At 40.1% G+C, this 25,943-nt stretch overlaps 1 protein-coding gene across 3 annotated transcripts in view; it reads right to left on the bottom strand.

Annotated features, from left to right (window-relative positions):
• Nucleotides 1–25,943, bottom strand: part of CEP78 (centrosomal protein 78) — a 1,514,071-nt gene that overhangs the window by 999,088 nt on the left and 489,040 nt on the right. For all 3 annotated transcript variants that reach the window (XM_044060872.1, XM_044060873.1, XM_044060875.1), the window contains exon 5: nucleotides 7,380–7,452. In XM_044060872.1, coding sequence (XP_043916807.1) covers nucleotides 7,380–7,452 — 73 coding nt within the window. The remainder of the gene's footprint in view (nucleotides 1–7,379; nucleotides 7,453–25,943) is intronic.

The following is a 25,943-nucleotide window of genomic DNA, read 5'->3' as shown; positions in this document are numbered from 1 at the left end:
TGTTGATGTACCACATGACTGTGGTGTTATCTGTAACAACATAAGTCAACATGGAGTTTACTGAATCTGCATGAAAGTTTTTTTCAAGGTGGCTTATGGGGGGGATGAAGCTTTATCCCAAGCTAGTCTGCAAAAGGGTTACGGCCTGGTTTCCCCTTATTTGTTGATGTACCACATGACTGTGGTGTTATCTGTAACAACTTAAGTCAACATGGAGTTTACTGAATCTGCATGAAAGTTTTTTTCAGGGTGGCTTATGGGGGGGGGGGGGGTGAAGCTTTATCCCAAGCTAGTCTGCAAAAGGGTTACGGCCTGGTTTCCCCTTATTTGTTGATGTACCACATGACTGTGGTATTATCCGTAACAACTTAAAGTCTACATGGAGTTTACTGAATCTGCATGAATTTGTTTTTCAGGGTGGCTTATGGGGGTGATGTGCTGTCCATACCCCTGCTTATTAAATATAACAACCCCAAAGACTGTACAATACTGGGGAAATGACAGATTCCCCAACACAGGTATCATATTGATCTCATACAAAATTCAACGGCTATCCTGTTAACCAAATTAAACTAAACTAAAACACCAGTTGGCCATCTTATCACATCTCTCTCTGTCTCTCTCTCTCATATATATGTGTACATATATATATATATATATATATATATATATATATATATATATATATATATATAGATATACATACATACATATATATATATGTATCGATCTATAGCTAGATAGATATATACAGATAGAGATATGGAAGCCCTGAGTTTACTTAACTCTCTTTAAAGTGGAGGGACAGGGATTTCTTTAGATGTAGCATTTCTAACAGAGCTGGGTCAGACATGGCTTTGTAAGTCAAACAGAGATTGCCTCTTAGTAGACGATATGAGACATAAGTGGAGTTTTTTGAGTCTGTCTACGTACGACATGTGCTTAAGGCCTAGGATCACAGGGAACTGACCTTCAGACATGCCAGGAGGGATAGTCATTATTACTAAGAAGTGGAGCTGTTTCTTTATATATTCCCTTTACAGGAAATATGTCACTCAAGGTGTCTGAGTCTGCACAGAGCACTGCCAAACACTTGAGGGGAAACGAATACATAAACCCTGAAAATTTAAGGATGAAGTATTTAGGCAGATATTCTGAAGTTAGAAAGAAATCAAGCAGTACTTACTGAAAAATAAAGAATTAGCTTGTCAAGAATGATGAAAAAGAGGGGAGTCGCATGAATGGCTACTGCCTGGCTACTACTAATGCTCGTCTCAGCACAGCTTCACTGTGTTGGGATACAATACTCCTTTGCTTCTTCTCTCCCCAGAAGCAAAATATTAGCAGTAATCCCAAGAAGAGAAGCAGGCCACAGCCTGTTTGGTGAGCCACAGTCTTGTCCCAGATGATGCAAGGGTCTGCAGACTGCACTCCTTCTCTCACCAGGAGAAAACAGAAGCACTAATCCCAAGATGACTACCGAGAGGCAGAATGTGGGCTGTCCAATAACTGGTCGTCTTGCAACCCCCAAAACATAATACTGCCACCACTGTGGGGATGGTGTTCTTTTGTTGATGCGAAGTGGTGTTTTTGCACCAAAAGTATCTTCTGGAATTGTGCCTAAAAAGTTCAACCTTGGTCTCATCAGACCTTAACACACTTTCCCACATACTTTTGGGAGACAATGTATTGTTTTGGAAATTTTAGCCAGGCCTGGATGTTTTTCTGCATAAGAAAAGCCTTCTGTTTTGCAACCCTACCCCAGAGTCCAGACATATGGAGAATATGGGAGACTGGTGTCACATGTAGTACACAACCAGTACCTAACAGAAATTCCTGCAGCTCCTTCAATGTTTCTGTAGGTCTCAAAGCAGCCTCCCTGACCAGTTTTCATCTTGTCTTTTCATCAATTTTGGAGGGATGTCCAGTTCTTTGCAACATCACTGTTGTCCCATATTTTGTCCACAGTTTGACTGTCTTCACTGTGTTCCATGGTATATCCAATGCTCAGTAAGATACAACTGCTGTACTGCTTTGACTGGATTACTCTGGTCTTTGTCCTAACAGATGGTAATGACTCAGTCTTATATTACACATGTACCAGGAATACAATGAATGTCTACTCAACAAGTAATGTGCAGCAATTTTCCACCTGCACATTTGAGGTTCATTTCTGAATGTTTCATTTTGGTGCTTGTACATACCAGGAAATGTTACTGAACAGTTGTTTTGGGGAAATCTTTCATTCTGGTGCTTGTGCATACATTATATTGAAGGGGTCGCTTGGGTGAATGCTTCATTTTGGTGGTTGTACATACTACGAAATGTTACAGATGTTTCATTTGGGGAAGTGTTTAATTTTGATGACTGTGCATACCGGAACATTCTACTGAAGGGGTTGCTTGGGTGAAGTATTCATGGTGGTGTTTGCACATATTTGGAAAAGTTACTGAAGTAACGTTTCATTTTGGTGCATGTATACCTGGACATACTAATGAGGATGTTGCTTGGGGAAATAATTCATTGTGCATCAGGGAAGTGCTTGTGCATACATGGTCTCACTGCTGAAGTGACTGCTGGGCAAAATAGTTTATTGTGTCACTTTGGTGCTTGTGCATACGCAATGCAAACAACTGGAGGGGTTACTGGGGACATATAGAAATTAAGTCTTCAAATTACATGGGGTTACATTACTTAGAATACAGCACAGAAATCTAAATACAGTGTAATATGCCAGCATATAAGACATCAGATACACCAGTGACTAATTAATAGTAAAATGTAAAGTAAGCAATTAAAGACAAGAATTCACTTCTGCTTGTATTACTCTATTTGTGATTATACTCAGTAGTTGCCTGAGTGAGATAAAGGTTATCACTTGCTGACCTACTACCAGCATGGAGCTACCATAATTTTGTGCATTATTCCTGGCTTTGTCAGTCGTGTGGAATTTAGGTGGAAGGAAGGGTTAAGTAATATATACAGATCCAGTCTGAGGAAGCTTATGGAACTTTTCCCTGGTCATCTCTGACTGGAGGAGGATAAGGAACTGCAAAACTGAATGGATGGGTTTGTTGTATTGCTGAATGACTTTTATATACAAATCCATCTGGAAACAGACTCTCACATTAGTTCCTTTTAGTACAACTTAGTCCACACGGTGGCTCCATCATAAATTAAAATATTAAGATTTATTTTTTAAAAGTTAAACAACTTGTACTTTTTTGCTATAATATATACATATATGTATATATATATATATATATATATATATATATATATATATATATATATATACACACACAAACACACACACACACATCTTTATCTTACCAAACTGTTATCTTACGTCTTTAATGAATGTCTACTAGCTGGATTTGTTATTACTTACAGAAATATATAAGTTTAGATCATCAGGGACTACTGTTTTCTCGTGATGTGGAAAATCATATTGTTCTGTCTCCATTCCTTGGATACTGCCTTATGCAGATTTTATTTTGGTATATGGTTTATTATGTGCTTTTTCTCTATTATGTATTTCAATAAAATACCCCAATCCATGACTTGGTGACACAACACTTTAAACAAACGTCCATGGTTTTCATGCAAAATTTAGGTCTGACTTTTGTTTGTTTTCTGAATGTTGGCATTGCTCAACCAGATACTTTGGACAATATTTCTGCCTTTTGTACGTTTGTGTTATTGTAACCAGACGGGTGGTTAGCTGAGAACATGAATTACTACTTTTTGGATTAATTCGTAGACGGATCAGCCAGATAAGTTTGACATTTTGGCTTGGCTTATTGCATTTCTGATTATACTCAGTAGTTGCCTTAGTAAAATAAAGGTTATTACTTGCTGACTACTACTACCATGGAGCTACCATACATTTTAGGCAATATTCCTGCCTTTGTCAGTCATGTGTGGAATTTAGGTGGAAGGAAGGGCTCAGTAATATATAAGTTATACTATTTTTACTGAATTACTCTGGTCTTCTCCTAACAGATGATAACGAGTCTGTGTTGCATAACAGCTGCACAAGGTAATATAATGAATGCCTACTCAACAGGTTATGTGCAACAATTATCACCTGTGTCTGAGGATGCATAAAACTTTGCAGTAATGAAAGGCAGGTCATTATCACATTAGCAATATGTGTAGTTGCAATATAGCATTGAGTCATTATCACTTTTCAGGTAAAACTCTCAGCAGCTGTCACTATTATTCACATAAGTAGAAGTCGTTATCGCATTGATGGATGCACAAGCCAGATTGTGGTTTTTCTCTGCTTTGAGTCATTGCAAGCCAGCATAAACATATATGTGTAGTCTTCCAATACATCTCTCAAACATCATAGTAACCTGTTTGCATTTCTTTCCTGTGCAGGTGTGCCCACCTTGTGACAGTGACATGGCTTCATGAGCAGAAGAACGACAAGTAAGAGTGTGGGTGTGTGGCCATTCCTATATTCACTGGGCTGCTGGACATGCCTCCAGAAGTGAAAACCACTACAACTTGAGCTTCCCTGCATCTAGTGTGAAGGTATACTGGATTGCAAGAAGAGGCATGCATTGGAGCAGACTCCTGCGGTTGTTGGAAAAGAAGTGTTCAGTCTACCCTGAGCCTGACATTCTTGTGCTGCACATTGGAGGGAATGATGTCCTCACTCACCCACTCAGACGGCTACTGTTTGAAAACAGAACAATTTTAGAACACCTGCAGTCATGGTGGCCATGTTGTCATTTTGTGCGGTCTGACATAATTCCTCGCCAGATATGGAAAACAGCAAACAGTCAATGGGCAGCGCACAAGGCCAGACGTTTACAGAATGGGTTCATGCATGGCTTGAGGCACAGGGTCGGTGGATCAACACTCTGCCATGACAGCATCATCGCAGAAGATGTTCACCTTTTCAGAAGTGATGGCGTTGACCTAACTGAGGATGGCATTGCGTTGTTCTTGACTGACCTCCACAATGGCGTGATGACAGCTATTCACGATGTATTAGTAACATGCAGCTAGTGAGAACAAATGGACAACAGCCATGACTAAGTAGGACCAGTATGGTAAGAAACTCTATTGTTATATTTCATAAACTCTGTTGTCACTACTGGCGACACAGGAAAAGAAATGCTAGGGAACTTGTACACATGCTGAGTAACACTTCATTTTCAGATTGTCAAAGAACCATCTGTATGCTGTACGCAGGTACAGATAACCATTTGATTGTGAATTATATTTTTCTTAGTTTGGAAAATAACTGTGGTAGGGAGATGGTGAACATGCTGAGTAAGAACTATATGAGGAGAGTACCACATGCAAGAGATATGTAAATAACCATCCTGCACACATATCACAGTTTGGTTACAATTATGGTTATGAGAGTTATGATTTCTTATCCAATTGTGCTAAATAACTTTGTCAGGGAACATGTCATCAGAGTAAGTAATACCTCATTTTGTAGGCAGTATTATTAGTTAAAGGATGGAAAAAGAACTGTGCATGCTGGACAAATGTACAGATATCGCATTATGTTTAGGACTTCGGTTATGAGAATTATGATATAGTTTCATATTTGGTGAATAACTTTGTCAGAGAACATGTCAGCAAGCTTAGTAGCTCATTTTGAAGACAGTATTAGTACTTGAAAGATATACAAAGAACTGTATCTGTATGTTGTATACATGTCCAGATATCACAGTTTGTTTGGGACCATGGTTATGAGAACTGTGATATTTTACCATATTTTGCTAAATAACTTATTAGGGAACATGTCATGAGATCAAGTAATACCTCATTTTGAAGGCAGTACTAGTAGTTATAGGATGGAAATAAAAAGAATATCTGTATGCAGGACAACTATACAGATATATTTTGTTTAGGACTTCGGTCATGGACAATGAGTATTTTCATATTTTGGTAAATAAGTTTGCTAGGGACATGTAATTGTGCCAAGTTATACATCATTTTGAAGATGGTGTTAGTCCTTACAACATAATAAAAGAACTGTGTCTGTATTCTGCACAGATGTACAGATATCACACTTTATTTAGGACTAAGTTTACGGAAATTATGATTTTTTTAAAATATTTTGATAAATAACTTTGCTAGGGAGCATGTAACTGTGCCAAGTGATACCTCATTTTGTAGACAGTATTACTCCTTACAACATGATGAAATAACTGTGTCTGCATGCTGTACATACATACAGATATCAAAGTTTGTTCAGGAATAAGGTTATGAAAATTATGAATATTTTTCATATTTTGGTAAATAACTTTGCAATGGAGCATGATAATATGGTAAGTAATACCTCAATTTGAAGAGAGCATTAATAGTCACAGCATGGTAAACAACTGTAGCTGTACACATGTACAGATATCAACGTCTGTTTAGGACTTAGTATATGTAAATTATGCCTTTTTTTTTTTTTTTTTTTTTACATATTTTGGTAAATAACTTTACAAGGGAGCATGTCAATGTCCCAAGTAATACCTCATTTTGAAGACAGTATTACTCCTTATAACATGGTAAAAGAACTGTGTGTGTATGCTGTACACATGACCAGATATCACAGTTTGTTTAATCTTGTAGGATTATGAAAATTATGCATTTGCAATATTTCTCATTATTATGTCCACATCTTTGCAAGGGAGCATGGTGACAACACAAATGAGGCATCATTTTGAAGCTGACATTGAGCCACACAACTTCTACACTGATATGAAGTCTCTGTCTGTTACAGGTGATGAGATATTATGCTTTATCAATTATGAAAAATAAAATATTAATCATATTTCTGTGAATATCTCCATAAAGCAGCATCACACAGTAGTGGTTAAGGTATCATTTTAAAGCTAACATCCATACAAACAAATTTATTACAAATTGTATGGGTCTACATGGTACATTCACCAAGATAATGTGATTTATTGTACCAAAAAGGTAAAAAATATGCACAATATTAGCATTCCTTGGCAAATATTTAGTGACTTAGATACACACTATCAACATTTACACTGTTAGAAAGGTCAGTGTCTGCTGAACAACTTTCACATTTACATTTTTAGTCTAGCTCTTATGGTTAAAGAGTTATGAACATTTGTTTTCTGTATGGTATTACAAATGGATTATCAGAAAATAAGCTCAGGCTGCACAGTTGTTCCTATGGTGGAAGTAAGCAGGCAGCATTTTCTGAGCTGCTCCGGAGTGAATGAGTTAAGAAGAATGCTTCATGTGTAGTCAGTAAATCAGCTTGAACATCAACTAAATAAATTATCATGCTTTGCCCTCTGATAAAAAGGACAGGCAAAATGTTCAACAGGTACTGCTTGTTAATAATATGACAGGTATTAAGGTTTTTAAATGTAATAACTTACGATCTAGTCCATCATCTCCAATCGGGCAATATGCTAAGGAGAGGTTCTCCAAAGATGTAGTCTTTGCCAGTCCCTGAAAAAAATATTTTAAATACAAAATAAGGGCAGAAGAGTCAGCTGACAGAAAATGAGCTTACTGAATTTTTGCTAATGTGTCTTCTCTTATAATTTGTTAATTTGTTCTTTTCCAGGTTTTTAATTTACAAAGAATATGTGAAGAAAGTACATTTGTGTCAGACACTTACCTTAAAAGTCTTTTTACTTACCTATTACTGTCTAATGACCGGGTGGGTGAGTTGGTCTGTTGACCCTTTTCAGTCACAACCTGGGCTCTACATAGAGCAAAATGAATTAGGAGTACAGTATATTTTCAAATACTAGGATTACTGCTGCAGGAAATCATGAAAGGGGTTTTAGACAAAGGTGGATCTCAGTAGATGTTTAGAGCAGCTGGACATCTCTAGGTTGTTAGTGAAAAGATGCAATCTTGGACCACAGTCATCACACAGTAAACACAGATGCAACCTTGGACCACAGTCATCACACAGTAAACACACCTGTGAAGTGCCATATATATCTTTCTCCATGCTTTTTGTTTTGTGCCAAGAAAAACACAATAGCACTAATGTATAAAAATGCTCTTGTGGCAAGTCAAAGAAAAGTGGCAACACAAAACACTGCCAATAATCCAATGGTATACCAGGATTACAACAAAAGAAATACAAAAATTCTTAAAGCAAAGTGGAAAAACAAGGGCTATCAATATTATACCACCAAACCCAATAAGCATGTATAAAAATGGCAAAAATGGAAGGCAGGAGCCCATCTTGCAACCTCCTGTAAATGGGAGTTACTCAGTTTGAAAGCATTATTTTTGATGCTACGGAAGAAGTTTCATGTAATGAATACAAGTCTAGCAGACTCTTGTATTCATGGGATAAACTGTGTAATTATTTAAAAGAAAGAAAAAAATATTTTACAAATACAAGAAACATCTAAACCTAACTTAAAAATAAGAATGAATGCAATAACTAGAATATTTAAAATTTGATAAAAAGAAAGAAAAAGAAATTTACGTATTAAAGTATTTTCCTCTACATCTACAAATAAACATACATCAACTTAGCAACTTCTAATACTATGTCAATTTCATCTATACCTAAAATGCTAATAATACCTTTGAACCAATTATCGTTGCACAGGAGTTCAAGTTCTTCTTGGAATCTATGAACTTATTGAACAATTTAGCTCCAAGACTTACTGTCTGCTGCAAATGTAAAATGCCCAGTAATAAGTAAAGATCTTATTTACAAAAGTTCCAACTATAACAAGTAACAAAACCTCCATGAGTCCAGATAATTAAGTAGCTATGGTGATTTCTGGTCTAAAAGAAAATCTTGTATTAATATTGCACTCAGTTTTTAATACTCTGCTTCACAATTGTACAGCACACCTCTTCTTTGGAAAAAATCTATAATTCAAATTTACAAAAAGGGGACAACAATAATCTAAGAAACTATGGACTTATCAGTTTAACGTCTGTTATATGTAAAAGTTTTGAAAGAGTGCTACTAAAACTTCTTTTAGACCCAATATATCATAGTGGATGTCATAATCTTCAACATTTTTTTTTGCCTGGGAGATCTACCCTCACCAATTTGGTGGAAATTTCTGATCACAATCGAAAGAACTTGTACCAGTATAAATAAAAGAAAAAAATACTTAAAAATACTGGCCCAATGGAATGAAGAAGTGGTCACCGCTAATGAAACAAAAACTTCAAATGAGCGTACTGCACTTTATTTCAACGCTTTCATCTCTTGGACTTCTTCAGAACAAATGAACACATTTAATTTAAAAACACCAGTTTTTATAACCATTAAAATAAAACAATGAACACATTAATCATTCAATTTAAAAGCTAAGCAGTAATATTAATTGTTCAAACACAGCCTTGTCTTTTAAAAAACATTTGATGTTTATGCTTTCGTTTAACCCTGGTTTGTTGTCAGCATTCAATTCAATTTGTCAATATACCTCTCTTTGTTCAATACTGTTTTTAAAACCCCTCCCCTTAAATCTGGATAAATTTGTTCTAAAACAGAAAAAATAAATTTCTTGTTATTCATACATTCAACAGAATGTTTGTACAAGGCATTGTTACCGTCTCCTTTCTTAATCGCATACTGATGCTCTCTAATTCTCTCCTGTAAAGTTCTGGTAGTCATTTCTATATAAAATGCTGGACACCCACTGCAAACACTAATATATACTATCCCTCTAGTTTTGCATGTAAAGTGTCCAGAAACTTTCAAGCTTCTTGGGTAACAGTTTAAAAGAACAAATGTCCCTTCAAGTATATATTGACACCATCCACATGTGCCACATTTAAAGATTCCCTTAATTTTATCAGTGTGCGCACTGATGGGAATGCATTTGGTGTTGCCATGTGGTAATAAAGTTTTGAGGCTGTACCTATTTTTATATACAAAATTAGGAAAACTACCAACTGTCCTATATAATTCTCCATTCCCTTCCAAAATTCTTCAATTCTTCTGTATTATGATTTTAATTAAATTACTATCTGCTGTCATATCCAAATTGTAAGAAAGTTTCCAATTGTTAACAACTACATTATTAGAACCGTTAAGATTTTTCTTAAAACCATGTGTAAGTATTGGGGGGGTATACTTCTTGCCTTTTCAAACTTATTTCCTGAGCTGTTGCTTCTAACCACTTTTTTTCATAACCCCTACTAACAAACTTATTAATCATGAATTGCATTTCTTCATTAAATGTGCTGTCCTCCCTTGTCAACCTACTAGCACAGATAAACTGCCCTTTTGGAATGTTCTTCTTCATGAATGTAGAATGATAACTTCTACTATGTAAATAGCTATTCGTGACTGTCCTATTGCTGCTTAGCTTTTAAAATGAATGATTAGTTAATGTGTGAATTGTTTTATAGTAATGGTTATAAAAACTGGTGTTTTTAAACTGAAATGTATTCATTTGTTCTGAAGAAGTCCAAGAGACGAAAGCGTTGAAATAAAGTGCAGTAAGCTCATTTGAAGTTTTTGTTTCATTAGTGGTGACCACTGTTTCATTAGTTGGGCCAGTATTTTTCAGAATTTTCTGATCAAGTTACTTCATTAGCGAATGCTGTAATTTACACTGATTTAGCTAAAGCCTTTGACACCACCTCTCATACATCAATAATATCAGTTATGAAGAACTACTGTTATAACCCATATTTGATTAATTGGATGATTAGCTGGTTGTCTGTATGTTATCAGTATGTATCAGTTAAAGGACATAAATCTAAATCCACTCTTGTTTTGTCTGGAATTCCCCACAGCGATTTGCTTGACTCATTTTTATTTAATTTAGTATTAGCTACTACCCCAATTAATTCACAGTTTTTGGCAATTTAAGTGTGCAGATGACTACAAAACCGGATTCATACTTAACAGGAAAGGATCTAATGCAACTGTATCTGCATTCTTAAATCAAATTTTGTTTTGGGCCAAGGAGGTCAGTCTGAATTTCAGCTTGGACAAGTGCAGGGTAAGTGGAAATGCACACAGGAGCATTCTTAAACATGTAAATGATACAGCATCTGTCTAAGCATGGCTGCAAGGATGTCTTGCACAGAAGTTTTTCATCTGTTTTGAAAGGAGGCAAACAAATCTATTTAAGTTGTGTCCCACATCTGTATCAAGTCCTTGAAGACCTTTACATGGAGCTTCCACTTGTTAGTGTCTGTGAGGGATCTGGTTAGTCGGTCTGCCACTCTCTTGCTCTGCCGGAATGTATGAGGTCTGAAGAATCACAGAATGCTGTACAGCCAAGCTCGCAGGCCATCACTGCCAATCGGCAAAGAGGATATAACCTTGTACACCCCTTGCTTGTTCAAGTACCGCATAATGCTAGTGTTGTCTGAAACCACTGCCGAAATCTTTTTAACATTTATGCGTTTTGGTGTGTCCTGAGGACCCCATAAGCCTTCCACTTGAACTGCTATGGACACTGCTACCCACGCAAAATCTGAAGCGTCTGTCTGGACAGACTGGATTGGGGTCTGAAAAGAGAGAAAGGGTACCCTGTATTCAGAGACAGTTGATTCCTCCAGAACTGCAATTCCCGTTTCACAATTCCCAATATTGGTACCCAGTAATCTGAGTTATGAAGGTGCTGGGTCCAACAATTCTTCAAGCACCAATAAATTCTTCTCATGTGTAGTCTGCCTAGTGGTATCATGAGGATCACTGATGCCTTGAGGCCTAGAATTTAGAGGAACTCCCTAGCTAAGGCCACACCTAAAAGAGAGAAATCCAAGAAAATGCCTTGACAAGTCAGAACTTCTGTTGTCTGGCAGGAAGGCCATCCTTTTTATTGTGTCTATCCAACACCCCCCAAAAAAAACAATTTGTTGATAGGGTGTGAAGGTTCAATCTGAAGACCAGGTGGGAAAAGAGGAATGCAACTTTGTCTAAGGGCTCCAAGAACCTGGATATAAAATCAGCACGTCAGCAAATCATCTAAGTAAGGAACAATATAAATGCCTAGGGTTCTGCAATAGGCAATCAGTGGGCAAGACACTTTGTCAACACTCGAGGTGCAGAAAAAAGATAATCAAGTCTGACACAGCAAATCTCAAAAAAATCCTGAAACTGCTAGCAATAGGAATACAATATAAGTATCACTGAGATCTACAGTCACCATGAAACACTGGTCTTGAAGCAATACTAGAACCAACTATAAGGTGAGCATTTTGAATTTTGCAACTTTTACAAAGTTTAGAAAGGAGAAATCTAAGACAGGTCTCCAAAACTGCTCCTTTTTTGGTAATAAAAATATTCTGGAGTAAAATCCTTTGCCTTTGTGTATTGCAAGTACTGGTTTTATGATCCCTGCTTCAACTATGCGATGGAGCACTGGCGGAAACAGCACTGTCTGGTCTGATGGGTAAGGGGGAATTCTCCTAAAAGGGGAAGAATTTTCTGTCCACTGCTACATGAATCCTCTCTGAATTATTCTCAGAACCCATTTGAGTGAGACTATTTTGCAGCCAGGCTGCAAGGTCTAAAAGGGAGTCTGGGGGAAGGAGGAAGAGAAGAAAGGGAAGGAGGGGGTTAGGGGTGTTCTGTGATTCAGCAAAGCCATTCCTTTGCAGGGGTTGATTCTTTTTTTGGAAAGTAACACCTTTTGTTTGATTTCAAAGAATTATCCTCCTGCCCTTTCCTTTTGGATCACTGACTTATGTTTAGCTGGAATTTTTGTTTGTGCTGCCCCTTGAAGGAGAAAACCTAGCTTAGGGAGAACTTGGATACATAAAAAATCATAGATACCCCACTCAGAAATCTGCCTGTATAATCCCACTGTTTGAGAATCTGTGTAACAGAGGGCCTAGACACCAATTCATAACTTAAAGGTGCATTCAAAATCTTGGCTTTTAAATCAGAGTTGTTCTGATTACAAAACCAAGCCATACAGTCTTAAAACAACAGAAGAAGCGGCTTTTCTCGAGACTGTATCTGCACATTCAAGCACTCATCTCAAAGAATGTTTCAAAAACCTGAGTCAAATTAGAAACCATTTCATTCATACAAGACTTCCTCTGCAGCAAGTGATGCAGCAAAATCATCTGAATTGTATGCACACTGTGAAATAAACCATGCTTTATGTGAAAATTTAACATTCAATAGGCTAGAGTACTAGAAAGAAACATCCTTTTGCTCTGAAGATAAAACCATTTCTCCAACTTTGTTGGGGGGCACTGGATTAGACAAAGTCAAGGACTTTATATTTCAGCAGGCAGCTGGGGGCCACAGCTGAGTCAGCAGTCAAATGAGGAAAGAGACCTGTCATAAAAAAGGAAACCCTAAATGTTCTCTCTGATCCTTTTTAGGAGCTGCTGGAATAAACACTGCTGTCCTGCAGACAACTTTATACACATCTTCTAAGGCCGGAAAGGGGGGGGGGTTACCCACATAATTGAGCATCATGTTGTCTATAAAGTCATATACCCTACCTAGTTCTGGTGTAGTTCTCAACTGCTCCAAGGCAAAAACATCCCTAAATCTAGCAATCATCTGAGAATAAAATGACCATTTGTTTGGACTTGAGCTCAGGTTCATCTAATGAAGAATAAGAGTGACCAAGTGTCAACTAGGACAACTACTGTCTTCATCAGATTTCTCATCATCTTCTGAAACAATTAAAAGAGTTCTCTAGCCAAACTAGTACTGGAGCCATGGATGAGAATACAACCACCAGAATTAGCTGTCTACAGAAAGTACAGCTGCATAAGATCCACTTACCTTTAACAGTAAATGCACGTAGAATGTATGGTCTTACTGGCAGATGAGTTGCAGTGCCCTGCTACCTTTCATCCCTCACCCCTACCCCCACTTGCAGTCTCTCATAGCTCAGAACTCCTCCCACTTCCTGTCTATCGAGTGTGAAGGACAGATAACTTAGCAGGACCAGGACCATTCCTTAAAACTCACAGAGAGGCTCCTTTCATTTTTCTAGATCCAACAGGAACAGTAGATAATAACACAAGCTTTGCGATCACTTACTATTCTAAACCAATCAGCCCCCCAACACAGACACACACACACACACACACACACACACACACACACACACACACACACCAAAAAAGGTTACTGAATAAAACTTATAAGTAATACCAACACGAACTGTATACACCCAACAAAACTGGGTTAGTGGAAGGGTTCTGCCAGTTAAGCAGTGTGTTTTACAAACATCTGCTGTTACAGGCAAGTCAAACTTGCGCAACTGTACCAGGTTCGACAAACCCATTGTCTTACTGTCAGATGGGCAGAGTCCCAAAGCTTACCCCACCTAGGAGAAGGGAAGACAAGGGTCCAGGAGCCCCTGAAGAGCAGTCTTTATGAAGCCTGCTCTGGTTCTATAAAAAACATCCAATTTGTAGTGCTTCATGATGGTATACATGGAGGACCAAGTTGTTTAGCGCTTCATGATGGTATATATGGAGGACCAAATTGTTGCCTCTAGAATACTTCTACAGTCCACTGTTTTCCAATATGCCACCAAAGAGGATAAGGCTTTGGTGGAATGTGCTTCAGTCTTGCCTGGGATAGATTTACCATGGTGGGTGTAACAAAAATCAGTAGCAGAGGACAACCAATATGCAGTGAATTGCATACAGACAGGTTGACTTTTCTTTCCCTCAGAAAAGAAATAAAAAGCCTTTCAGCCTTCCTAAAGGGCTTTGTTCTGTCAAGGTAGTACCTGAGCTGCCAATGCACATACAAGGTAAGAAGCATCCTGCCTCCCTTATTCTTAAGTTCTTGAAAGAAACAGGGAGATCAACAGACTGAAAGTGAACTCTGAAAGCACTTTTGTCATTGTGATATCCCCTCTCTCTGGGCCAGTAATCAAGGGGCCTGAATTCGCACCACTGACACTGTAGAGGGACATTCACTTCGAACAAAAACTGATATACCCGGTATTTCCAGATGCAGCTCTCTGCATCAAGCACAATTTCCCTTAAGAGCACACAGGGAACACACAATGTCCAGGGGTCTGGACTTCTCTCTCTCTCCCCACATCCCCAACAAGACTCCCCACTGGCACAGGTGTAGAGTTGATTCCTCAGCAGAGTGTACAAGCCAAGTCCTCCAACACCCTTATCTGTGAAACCAGTGCATTGTGTCCCTGCTCCAAGCAGTTGACACACACACACACAACACACACACACACACACACACACACACACACACATATGCATGCACTTGAGAAAGGATGGCACAGATTTACTAGCTATGCCCCCTTCTGCCCAGGTTACAAGGCAGTTACACTGCCACCAGATACAAGTACTCTCAAAGTTTTAAATATTCTCTAAAGAACCAGCCACAATGAAAAGTTTTAATATATTTAATAATAATTAATAAAAGAACATGAAAATATGGAATATCTATAGGCTCATAGGTTGGTACTAGGCTATCGGCCCTAGGGCCTAGCCATAACAATTCCCTGGCTATTTATTCCCACACTATTTACTTCCCTGGACCCCTGTCTAGCAGGGTGATTGACGTGATCCCCAGGGTGAATTTCCTTTCTCCCATCCAATTGTCAAGATTCCTTTTGAAGAGGGCCAAAGAGGCGCTCGCATGACATGTATGGGCAGTCTATTCAAAGTCTGGGGTGTCTCTGGGTCAAGAACCTATCCCTCCAGCATGTTTTGTTTATTGTAATGACAAGGTTTAGATCCCTGGAGTGCGTGGCTCTGAGGGATTGGGATTTCTTTAAGTGTAGCATGTCCAACAGCTCTGGGTTTGACATGGCCTTGTATGTTAAGCAGAGATCGCCTCTGGGTAGACGATATGTGACAGAGTATAGCTGGAGTTTTTTAAGGCGGTCAGCATAGGGCATCTGCTTTAGGCCTGTGATTCTTTTAGTGAGGTATTTCTGCGGCCTTTCCAGTTGTTGCAGATGTCTTGAGAGGTACATACCAAACGGGGCATTGTATTCTATAATGGGTCTAATGAGGGATGAGTACAGTGGGACAATGACCTCCTTTTTCCTGGATAAAATCCCCTTAGTGATGAGGTGTGCCACATAGAAGGATTTCCTGACTGTTGTGGCGATGTGGTTATCGAAGGTGAGACCACTGTCCACCTGTGTCCCTAAGTATCTTATCACACTTTCAGTGTTTAGTGTACTGCCACCTATGTGGTAATTCACGGGTACATGTTTTTTTCCCAAAGGGGATAACTATAGATATCTTGGCATTGAGGTTGAGCCCATGGTTCTGGCACCATACATCTGTTTCTGTAAGGCCCTTTTGTAGAGTATCCACATCATATGAGGATTCAATAATGGCTCCCAGTTTGCAGTCATCTGCGAGCTTTGTTAGCCAGAATCCCTTAGTGTTGGCCTGTACTTCAGAGAAGTAGATGCCAAACAAGAGCGGTCCTGGGACTGAACCCTGAGGTACTCCACATGTCACTTGTCTGGAGATGGATTTGGCGTTGGCTACTTTTACAGTGTGTGTTCTGTCAGTAAGCCAGTTGACAACTCATCGAGTGATGTATGGATTAATGCCCAGCTTAGTAAGTCTATCTATGATTCCAGAGTGGGGGATGGTGTCAAAGGCCTTGGCGAGGTCCAGATAGGCTGTGTGGACCACCTTACCCTCATCCACGGCTCTGGAGACTGATTCAAAGAAGTCAATCAGGTTCAGGAGACAAGATCGGCCCTTCACGAACCCAAACTGGGTGGGATCCAGTGTTGGAAATTTGCCAATGTCTTTGTTTACAAGTTCCATGATAATACATTCCATGGCCTTGCAGATCAGGCTCGTCAGACTGATGGGGCGGTAGTTCCCGGGATGCAAGGTGGATCCCCCCTTGTGGAGTGGGGTAACTGCAGCTGTGCACCACTCAGTGGGCACAAAGCCTGAGGTGAGGCTATGATTAAACATGAAACTTAGGTGAGGTGCCAGTTCATTTTGTAGTTCATGTAATACACAGCCCGGGATGTCATCTGGTCCCATGGATGCTGTATTCTTAGCTTTGGAGAGTGCGTTTTTTACCTGTGTGGCCATTACCACCAAAATTTGGCAATCTTCTGGTATTGAGATGGGCCGTTTAGGAGGTGAGAGGGGGGTGAAGTTGGCACTGAATTGATCTGCCAGGATATTGGCAATATCCTTGGGATCAGTATATTTAATGCCATTCTGTTGTAGCTCAGAGCAGATCTGAGCATTGCCATTTAGATTCTTGACATAGTTATAGAATGCCTTGCGGTTGTCCTTGGAATATTTGGCAATTTTATTTTCATAACTAGCTTTGGAGGATTTTATGAGGGATCTCAGCTTCTTACTGAGGCTGGTAAGGGAGTTTTTTGCATCCTGGGATTTTCCTCTTTTCTGCAACAGTGTCTTCCTTTTGTTGTAAAGTTTGTTTATGGCAGGGGACCACCAGATTGGCTTCCTTTTTTTGGGAGGAGAGCATCTTGGTTCTATTTGGGATGGCATGATTCATGCATGAGTGGATGTGCTCGTACAGTGCCTTAGTGTAGGATTCAGCAGTCAAACTTTCAGTTCCCGTCTGCATGGGTGTCATGAAGTTTGTCACTTCTGACTTGAGTAGCATGAAGTTGGCTTTGGAGAAGTGCTTTTATGGAGGTTTCCTTACTGGGGTGTGGGGGGTGGGATGTGGATGTTAAGGGTGATTAGCTTATGGTCAGACCTGACCAATGAGGAGGTGACCATAGATTTGGAGCATCAATTTCCCATGTTGGCAATGACCAGGTCTAGGATATTGGAGCTCCTGGTGGGACTATGGATTAGTTGATCCAGGGCATTGGAATTTATGAATTTCAAGAACCGTTGGGCAAAGGTGTTGGTACACGACTAGTTTTCCCAGTTAATGGCAGGGTAGTTGAAATCACCCAGTATTAGGGTGTTTGGTTGTATCTTAATATTTTCCAGTATGTTTAGAAAGGTGTAGTGAGAATCTTGGGGCATGGTGGGGGATCTGTAGCAAGCTACAGTTTAGATTGCAGTCTTACCTAGTGTTAGCTGCACCTGGAGAATTTCAGACGCACTGTGTTGAGCAACTGGCCTGGTGATGTGAATATCCTTGGTGAATATGGACACTCCTCCACCTTTAGTGTTTCGGTCCTGGTTTGGTGGTTGAAAAGTGTGGTAAGAGTTGTAGCCTGGTATTACAGGGGTGCTCTCTGGAGCCTTGAACCAGGTCTCGGTTACTGCACAAATATCGATGTTCTCCATTTTTAGGAGTTCCTCGACAGAGTGCATTTTGAGGTTTAGACTTCTAGCATTACCTTCAGAATTTGCATTCTTGTACCTGTTACAGTGGTGTTTTTTTTTTCCTTAGAACTTTGCCTCAAAAAGGCACTATAGGGGTGGCAAGAGCCTTAGCTAGTAACCTGAATCCCAGGGGCAACAGGTGCAGACCATCTCTGGCAAAGTATCGTGGTCTGTCGATCATGTCGTCCCAGGCAGACAGATACTGGATCCCCTTTGAATGACACCAGAAGCTTAGCCAATTGTTGAAGTCAATCATTTTACAATAAACACCAGAGTTTCAATCACAGAAAATATTAAAACAACACAGATGAATAGATTCACACAGATATAGAAAAACAGTACTTAACTAATCTCACTATATTTTCCTAACTGATCTACAGAATTATTATTCCCTGGTCACTTATAAGAGCAAGGCAAGATGAAGTAGGTGAGTAGTCTTCCTTCTTTGTCAGGTTCCAAAAGCAAACTGCTCTGAGACTTCAGTCTCATTTAGTATTAAAACATAATTTTTGCCTTGGATTACAGAATGACATCACGTACATCTGGATATCTGACTTCTGGTTCCCATATTACCCCTTTTCCTAGCAACTGACTCAGAATCTCACACGCATGTCAATAATACACCCAGACAGAGCTTTGCCAAGATCTGTTGCAACTTCTGAAGTCATAAAACAATAAAACAATTCCACTCTTCCTAGAGGAGCTAATAAACTATCCTCTGGCACAGACGTTTTGTCCCTGACTGCAATCAGAACTTTTAAGGCCTAAATTAAGTAATTTAATTTCAGACCATCTTTCAAAGTTAGCTGGACTGAGATTAACCTCTTCTCTTCCAGTATTACCAGTTACAATATTAATTTCAATAGGTATAATACAGTCTGACATCCAAGTGTATTTCTGTTTCTGTCCAGCAAGACATGCTTTTGGTACATTTTTAGGACAAGCAGCTTTACAATTACATTTTACAACACAATCATCTGTACAAATCAGTTTGATACACAAATGACGTATAATTCTTTACAAAATTCCGGCTAGCTGTGCTGGCATATGTTACACATCCACTGCCCTACTTCTCCTGGCATAGCTGGCAATACCTCACATCGTCACAATCATAAAAGAAGGATTAGTGCATAACACAATCCTATCCTTGTGGAAAATCAGATAAGGTTGCCCCACCGTGAGAGTGTGCAGAGCAATAAGCAAAACAGTTTGCTACATTAAGAAATCTGAGACCTGCGTGAGTTGCCGGGTATGAAAGGTGGTAAAGTTAATTTTTCAAGAACATAGTTGAGATTCCACAAAGGAAAAATTTGCTTGAGACTGTCTCGTATGCAATACTCCTTTCATGAACTGTTTTACCAAAAGACAGGAAGGAAGATGAAGATCCATTGACAGACAAGCAGATACCGTCACTAAACGTACCTTAACGGAGGCATACAATAAGCCATCCTGAAGCACCTCACAAAAATATTCCAACACTACAAGTATATTAACCTCAACAGACCATCTGTTCCCATTTATGCACCATTTAGAAAACCTCATCCATCAGTAAACATAATATTTTCTAATAACAGGTTTTCTGGTCGTCTTTAAACCTGCTGCACATCATCATGAAACAAGTGCCTAAACGGAGTCTAGAGTGAATCATCCAATGTCAAAGACGTTTCGCTAAATTCGGATGCACCAGTCATCCCTGGGACTATGAGACCAGGTCCAGAGTGTGAGGGAGTTTGTATTACTTGCCATTGGCTAATACCATTAACAGGAAGAACCAAGACTGCCCAGGCCAATAAGGAGTCACAATAATTTTTGGCATTTCATTTTGAACTTTCAGAAGTACCTTGTGAACCAGTGGAAAGGGTGGAAACTCATACAGAAACATTCCCAACCAAGGGAATGAGAATGTGTATGTCCTCAAAGCATGGCTGTATGGATGTCTGGAACAGAATTTCTTCAGCTGTCTGTTTTGACAGAAGGCAGACAGATCTATACGAGGCATTTCCCACATCTGGACTAGATCCTTGGACACCACTGTCTTGAGCTTCCATTCATGTGGGTTTGGCCAGCATATGCTTAATCTGTCTGTCACAATGCTCTGCTCTGATGGTATGTATGATGCCTAAAGAGTCAGAGAATGATGAGAAGCCTGGTCCCAGCTATTATTGCCAACTAGCACAGAGGGTGAGACCTCATACCCCATTGTTTACTGAGGTAACATCAATGTGGTGTCTGTAACCACCAAAAGAGGATTAAGAGTCCAAAGGTGATGAAAGACTTTCAAGGTATGAATCACAGCCAACACCTCCTTGTTATTGATGCACTTCCATGTGTCCTTAGGCACCCAAGTCATTTGCATTTACATCTCCATTGACACAGCTCCCCAGGCAAAATCAGACAAATCTGTCTGGACAGACTGTACTGGCACCAGAAGGGAGAAAGTAAGCCCTGGAATGTTTTCTCCACCACTGTAATTCTCATTTGATAAACAGAAGCACCAGCAACTGGGATTCTAGGGAATGAAGGTGCTGGGACCAACAATTTCAGACATACCATTGAATTTTCAAATATGAAAAAGGAACAGTGATATCATGAGAATCACGAATGCCATCAGTCGAAAACTTTTGAGGAATTCTCTTGCTGAAGCAACATTCCTCTTGGAGAATTCCAGAAATACTGCCTGGTACAACAGGACCTTGTCTTTGGGCAGAAAGGCCATTCCCTTGTTACAGTCGATTAAGCAACCCAGGAAGATGAGGAGGTTCAACCTGAACCCTAGATGGGAGAGCGAGGTGAAGACTTTCTCTAGTGATTCTGAACACCTGGATGTAGACTTTGCACAGATCAGCAAGCCGTGCAAGTATGGAAAAAAGTAAATCCCCAGAGTCCAACAGTGGGCCACTACTGGAACAAGGTATTAGGAAAGGAACCTTTCTTGTTAGGCTTGGTGGAGTTGTTGTTCTGCTGTTTCCTTTTACTGCCTTGGTTTTTGTCTGGCTGGGACTTCTGCTTATTAGGCTGCCGAAAGTTATCTTGCTTAAAGGAGGAGAACTTGGGAATATGAAACATTTTCCATAACCCTTGCATCAATTTACCTCTGTCATCCCAGTGTTTAAGATCTGATTAGCTGTTGGGCTAAACACACAATCAGACTCAAGAGGAACATTTAGAATCTCATATTTTTAACTCATGAGTAAAATTCTGGGACTCTAATCAAGCATACCGCCTAATCACCAGTAAAAATGCTGAATTTCTACAAAGTACCAGCTCCGTCCAAGATACATTTTAAAGCATGTTTTGACACTCGAGAACACTGGAAACTATCTTTAACACAGACGTTATGCTCTTCAGGCAATGATGCTACAAATTCATCTAAACTATACATGCATATCAACACAAACATGCACATAAAACACTGGTAGTTCAACACTTCAAAAGATACCATACTGGACTGCACCAGCTTCTTCCCTTAAGATTCTAGCAATTTGCCTGGTTTACTTTGAGGGTTTGGGTAAGAGGAAGACATGGTGGTCTTATCAGTAAAAGTCACTGAGGGCACAGAACCAGGGTCTGCAGAGAGGGGCTTGGAGGCCAGGCAAAACAGAGAATACACTACATTTTTTATTGAACACATTCTCAGACAAAGTATCAATTATCAAAGGAGACAGTACAGTAGTACAAAACCTTACCGTAGCAGTAGATGTCCTTCACTTCACTGTTGCAGTAGTCATAACCAATGGTGCACACTGCACAGTGAAGAGTGTTCAGACAAACATTCAGTTATGGAATTTGGACAGGTGGCACAGTAGTTCTGAGTTCAGAGCATCCTTACGCCACCTTTACACCCTACACTGAAGCAGGGAGCATACGTTTGACAGTGGTAAGAATTAACGATTTTGGTATACTGGCCCGATGTAGGGTTATCCTTGGCAGAAGATCCCACTGATTATAAATACTGCAACAGTGATATGGAGGGACATTTACAAGCTTTCTTGAAGACATCCTCTAATGGCGGGATAAATGGACGGCAGGCCTCCAAGTGATAATAAACACTATTAATCTTGGGGGCAGCCGATGACTGCCCCCATATGTACACATAGTACAGTTGTGTACACTTACCATAAATGTAGATGTTCAAGTGTATTCACTTTTGCAGTCATTACATTTGGGTAATCTTCTGTCAGCTTACCCTCAGTCGGCCTGATTAACAAAGTCTTGGGTCCTGCATCGGTTGCTGTTCCTTCTTCCATGACGTCAGGTCGTCAGGGGAATAAAACATGCAGCCGATGCCATTACATCAGTTTTTCTTGCCCCAGATGTCAGGTGCCCCCGAAATAGGGAGCAAATAAAATTAAAAACACAAAAAATATACCTCCAACCAAAAGCAAATACACCAAAAGGGCTTTTAAGCATAGTAAAAGAAAGCAGAGGTATAGCCAGAGAAAAATAGGGGGCTGGAGGGAGGGTAACCAGGACTGCAACAGTGAATACACTCGAACATCTACATTTATGGTAAGTGTACACAACTGTACTATGTTCTTCGTGTTTCGCTGTTGCAGTCATTACATTTGGGTAGATTCCCAAAGGTATGGTTGGGTGGAGGGAATTATACAGCATTAAGACCAGCTATAAGGCCCTGCACAGTGGCAAAGCCAGCTCTGGATTTAGAGAAAAGTGGTAAATGGTAATGTTTGGTGAAAGTATGAACTGAGCTCCAGGTAGCAGCTTCTAGAATGTCCTTGGTAGAAACACCTCTGAAAAAGGCTGTTGACGTAGATGCAGCCCTGGTGGAATGTGATCTGATCCCCTGGGGGATAGTTTTTCCATGGTGCTTATAGCAGAAACTAATACAATGGCTTATCCATTTTGAAATGGTTTGCTTTGAAATAGCATTTCCCTCTGCCCCTGCAGCAAATGCTAGCAGCAGTTGTTCAGATTTTCTTTGGGATTTAGTCCTGTTTAAGTAAAATCTAAGTTGTCTGTGTATATCCAATGAATGCAGAATTCGCTCCACATTGTTCTGTGGATTGGGAAAGAAAGTTGGCAAATGAATGGTCTGATTAAGAGCCACACTGGATACCACCTTAGGCATGAAGGATGGGTTGGTTCTGAGAGATACCTGGTCTGCATGAAAAATGATGAAAGGCTCCGCTGCCATAAGAGCCTGTAATTCGGAAATCCTTCTAGCTGAAGTGACTGCTAAAAGGAAAGTTGTTTTCCAGGAGAGAAATTTTAAGTCTGCAGTAGCAGCTGACGCGAAAGGAGGGAGAGTGAGTTTCTCCAATACAAAATTAAGGTCCCAGGAAGGCGTTGGAACTCTCCTGGGTGGTCTTAAGTTTTTGGCCCCTCTGAGATACTGCTTTATCAGAGGATGAGAGAAGAGGGGAGGTTCTGTGTTGTAATGAGCTGAAATGGCTGAGGCATGGATTTTTATGGAAGAAAGGGACAGGTCCTTGTGAAGCATCTCAGTTAAATATTACAAAATCTGAGGAATGTTGGGCACTATTGTGCTTATCCCTTGAGACTGATTCCAGGCACACATTCTTTTCCATTTGTCAGCATAAGATTTTCTAGTACTAGGTCTTCTCGCCTCCAAAATGACATCCATCACAGGTTTGCTGTGGGATGCTAAGTAGCCATGCTGCAAGATTTAAAGTTTGGAGCTGAGTGTGCAGAGTTTGGTTGTTCTGCTGAGACAGTAAGTAAGGTGTCTGAGGCAGGTGCCACGGTGGAAGGTGTGACACACTGCGCAGGAGTGGGTATCAGTGCTGGCGAGGCCAGTCTGGAGCAATCAAAATCATTTTTGGTTTGTCCTGTTTGACTTTTAGTAGAACTTTGGAGAGCAGAGGCAGTGGGGGAAAGGCATAGACTGATAGGTTTTTCTAGCTGAAGGACAGAGCATCCACTTTCCAGGCATTTTTGTGATGTGTTCTTGTGCAAAATTTGTCCAACTGATAGTTCTGGGGTGAGGCAAAAAGATCTATGTCTGGGCTCCCCCATTTGCGTGTTAACATGTTGAAAATCCGTGGTTCCAGTTTCCATTTGTGTGGGTCCATGAGATTTCTGCTTAGTTCGTCTGCCAAAGTATTCAGCTTTCCTGGCAGGAATTGAGCTTGTAGTTGCACTTGATAGCTCAAGGCCGTGTTCCACAATGCCATGGCTAGTGTACCCCCTTGCTTGTTTATGTACCACATAACCGTGGTGTTGTCCGTCTTTATCAGTAATTGTCCTGGATGAAGGCAGTCCTTGAAGGCTGTCAGTGCATTCTGTACAGCTAGCATTTCTTTTTGATTTATGTGAAGGTGCCTTTGATTTGGGCTCCATTTTCCCTGAATGCACTTCCCTGCCAGATGAGCACCCCATGCATAGACTGATGCTTCTGTAGTTAGGGATTGGGCAGCAGGGGGTGGTGTGAATGGCAGCCCCTTGTTCTGGTAGCAGGCCTCTGCCTACCACAGGAACTCTAGGCGCAGGCAAGGTATGACAGGAATCATTGTTTCCAGGCTGTGACAATGCTGACTCCATAGACTTTTTAAATACCACTGAAGTTTCCTCATATGCAGTCTTGCATATGGAATTAGAAGAATGCAGGAGGCCATGAACCACAAAGGCTTGCAGCATTTGCCTTGTAGAAAGCAGGGTTTTTGTGGCCACCTGTTTTATAAGTTGCCACTTTTTTGCATGAAGAGCCAGTTTTCGCCCCAAAGGGGTGGCTAAAAGGTAAGTGCTTGGTAAGTGTAAAGGGAAGTCATTGAGACTGCTTACCATAGGGAGGTGTCTTGTTTCCAGATTTGGAAGAGGAGGCACCCTGTTGCTTTGTTCTGAAAGTCCCTTGGGACTGAAACCTGGTGCCTTTGAAATGTCTGGGTTTGACTTGAGTGGCTCTCGAAGGAACTGGAAAGGACCAGTTCTTAGTAGGCCAGTGCCTACTAAATCTTGGAGGTTGCACTTGTAAGAAATCTTTCACAGTTTGCATAGATTTAGCTTTATCTTCCATCTTTTTTAGAACTTCTTCAGCCTTATTACCAAAGAGACGGGCCTGTTGTAAAGGAGCATCCAACAATTTTGCTTTAACATGATCAGACAGAGTTTACTCTTTGAGTCAAGCATGCCTTCTTAGCACAGACCCAGTTACAGCAGCCCTGCAAGAGGCCTCCAAAGAATCAAAACCACATTGCAAAGTATGTTTTCCAACTTGTTCAGCTGAATGTAATAAATCCTGTAAATCTTTATTTTCCACACAGTCAGAAATCAACATCATTTACTGTTTAAGCAGTCCCATGATATGCTGCTGATATTTTAGCATATGAAATTGACAGTTTAAAGCCCAGATTGCCAAGGTTGCATAAGTGTAAACCTTCTTACCCCATCTATCCAGCACCTTGGAATCTCTATCAGAAGGGGTAGGATTTTTAGCAGTAGAAGCTTTAATGCCCTTGGGGCTCTGAGAAATGGTTTCAGGCTCCGCAACTGGATTTTTGAAAAGGAATTTGTGGGAGTCAGGAACCCTATAGGATCTGTCTGGCTTACAAGGAGCCGGAGGCAGAGTATCAGGAGACAAACTAGATTCTGAAAAAACATCATCAACAATGTCTAGAACAGGAGCCTATGCTGAATAAGAAGAAGAAAATTGCAGTGTCTCTTTTTAGATTCAGAAAAATCTTGACTTTCCCAGTCGAAATGTTCCTTTAAGCAGGGGTGTCCAACCTTTTGGCTTGCCGGGGCCGCATTGAGTG

This window comes from Protopterus annectens, chromosome 2.part0 (assembly GCF_019279795.1).
Source record: "Protopterus annectens isolate FY-2018-M chromosome 2.part0, PAN1.0, whole genome shotgun sequence".
Classification (NCBI taxonomy): Eukaryota; Metazoa; Chordata; order Ceratodontiformes; family Protopteridae; genus Protopterus; species Protopterus annectens.
This window is presented reverse-complemented; position numbering and strand designations above follow the sequence as displayed.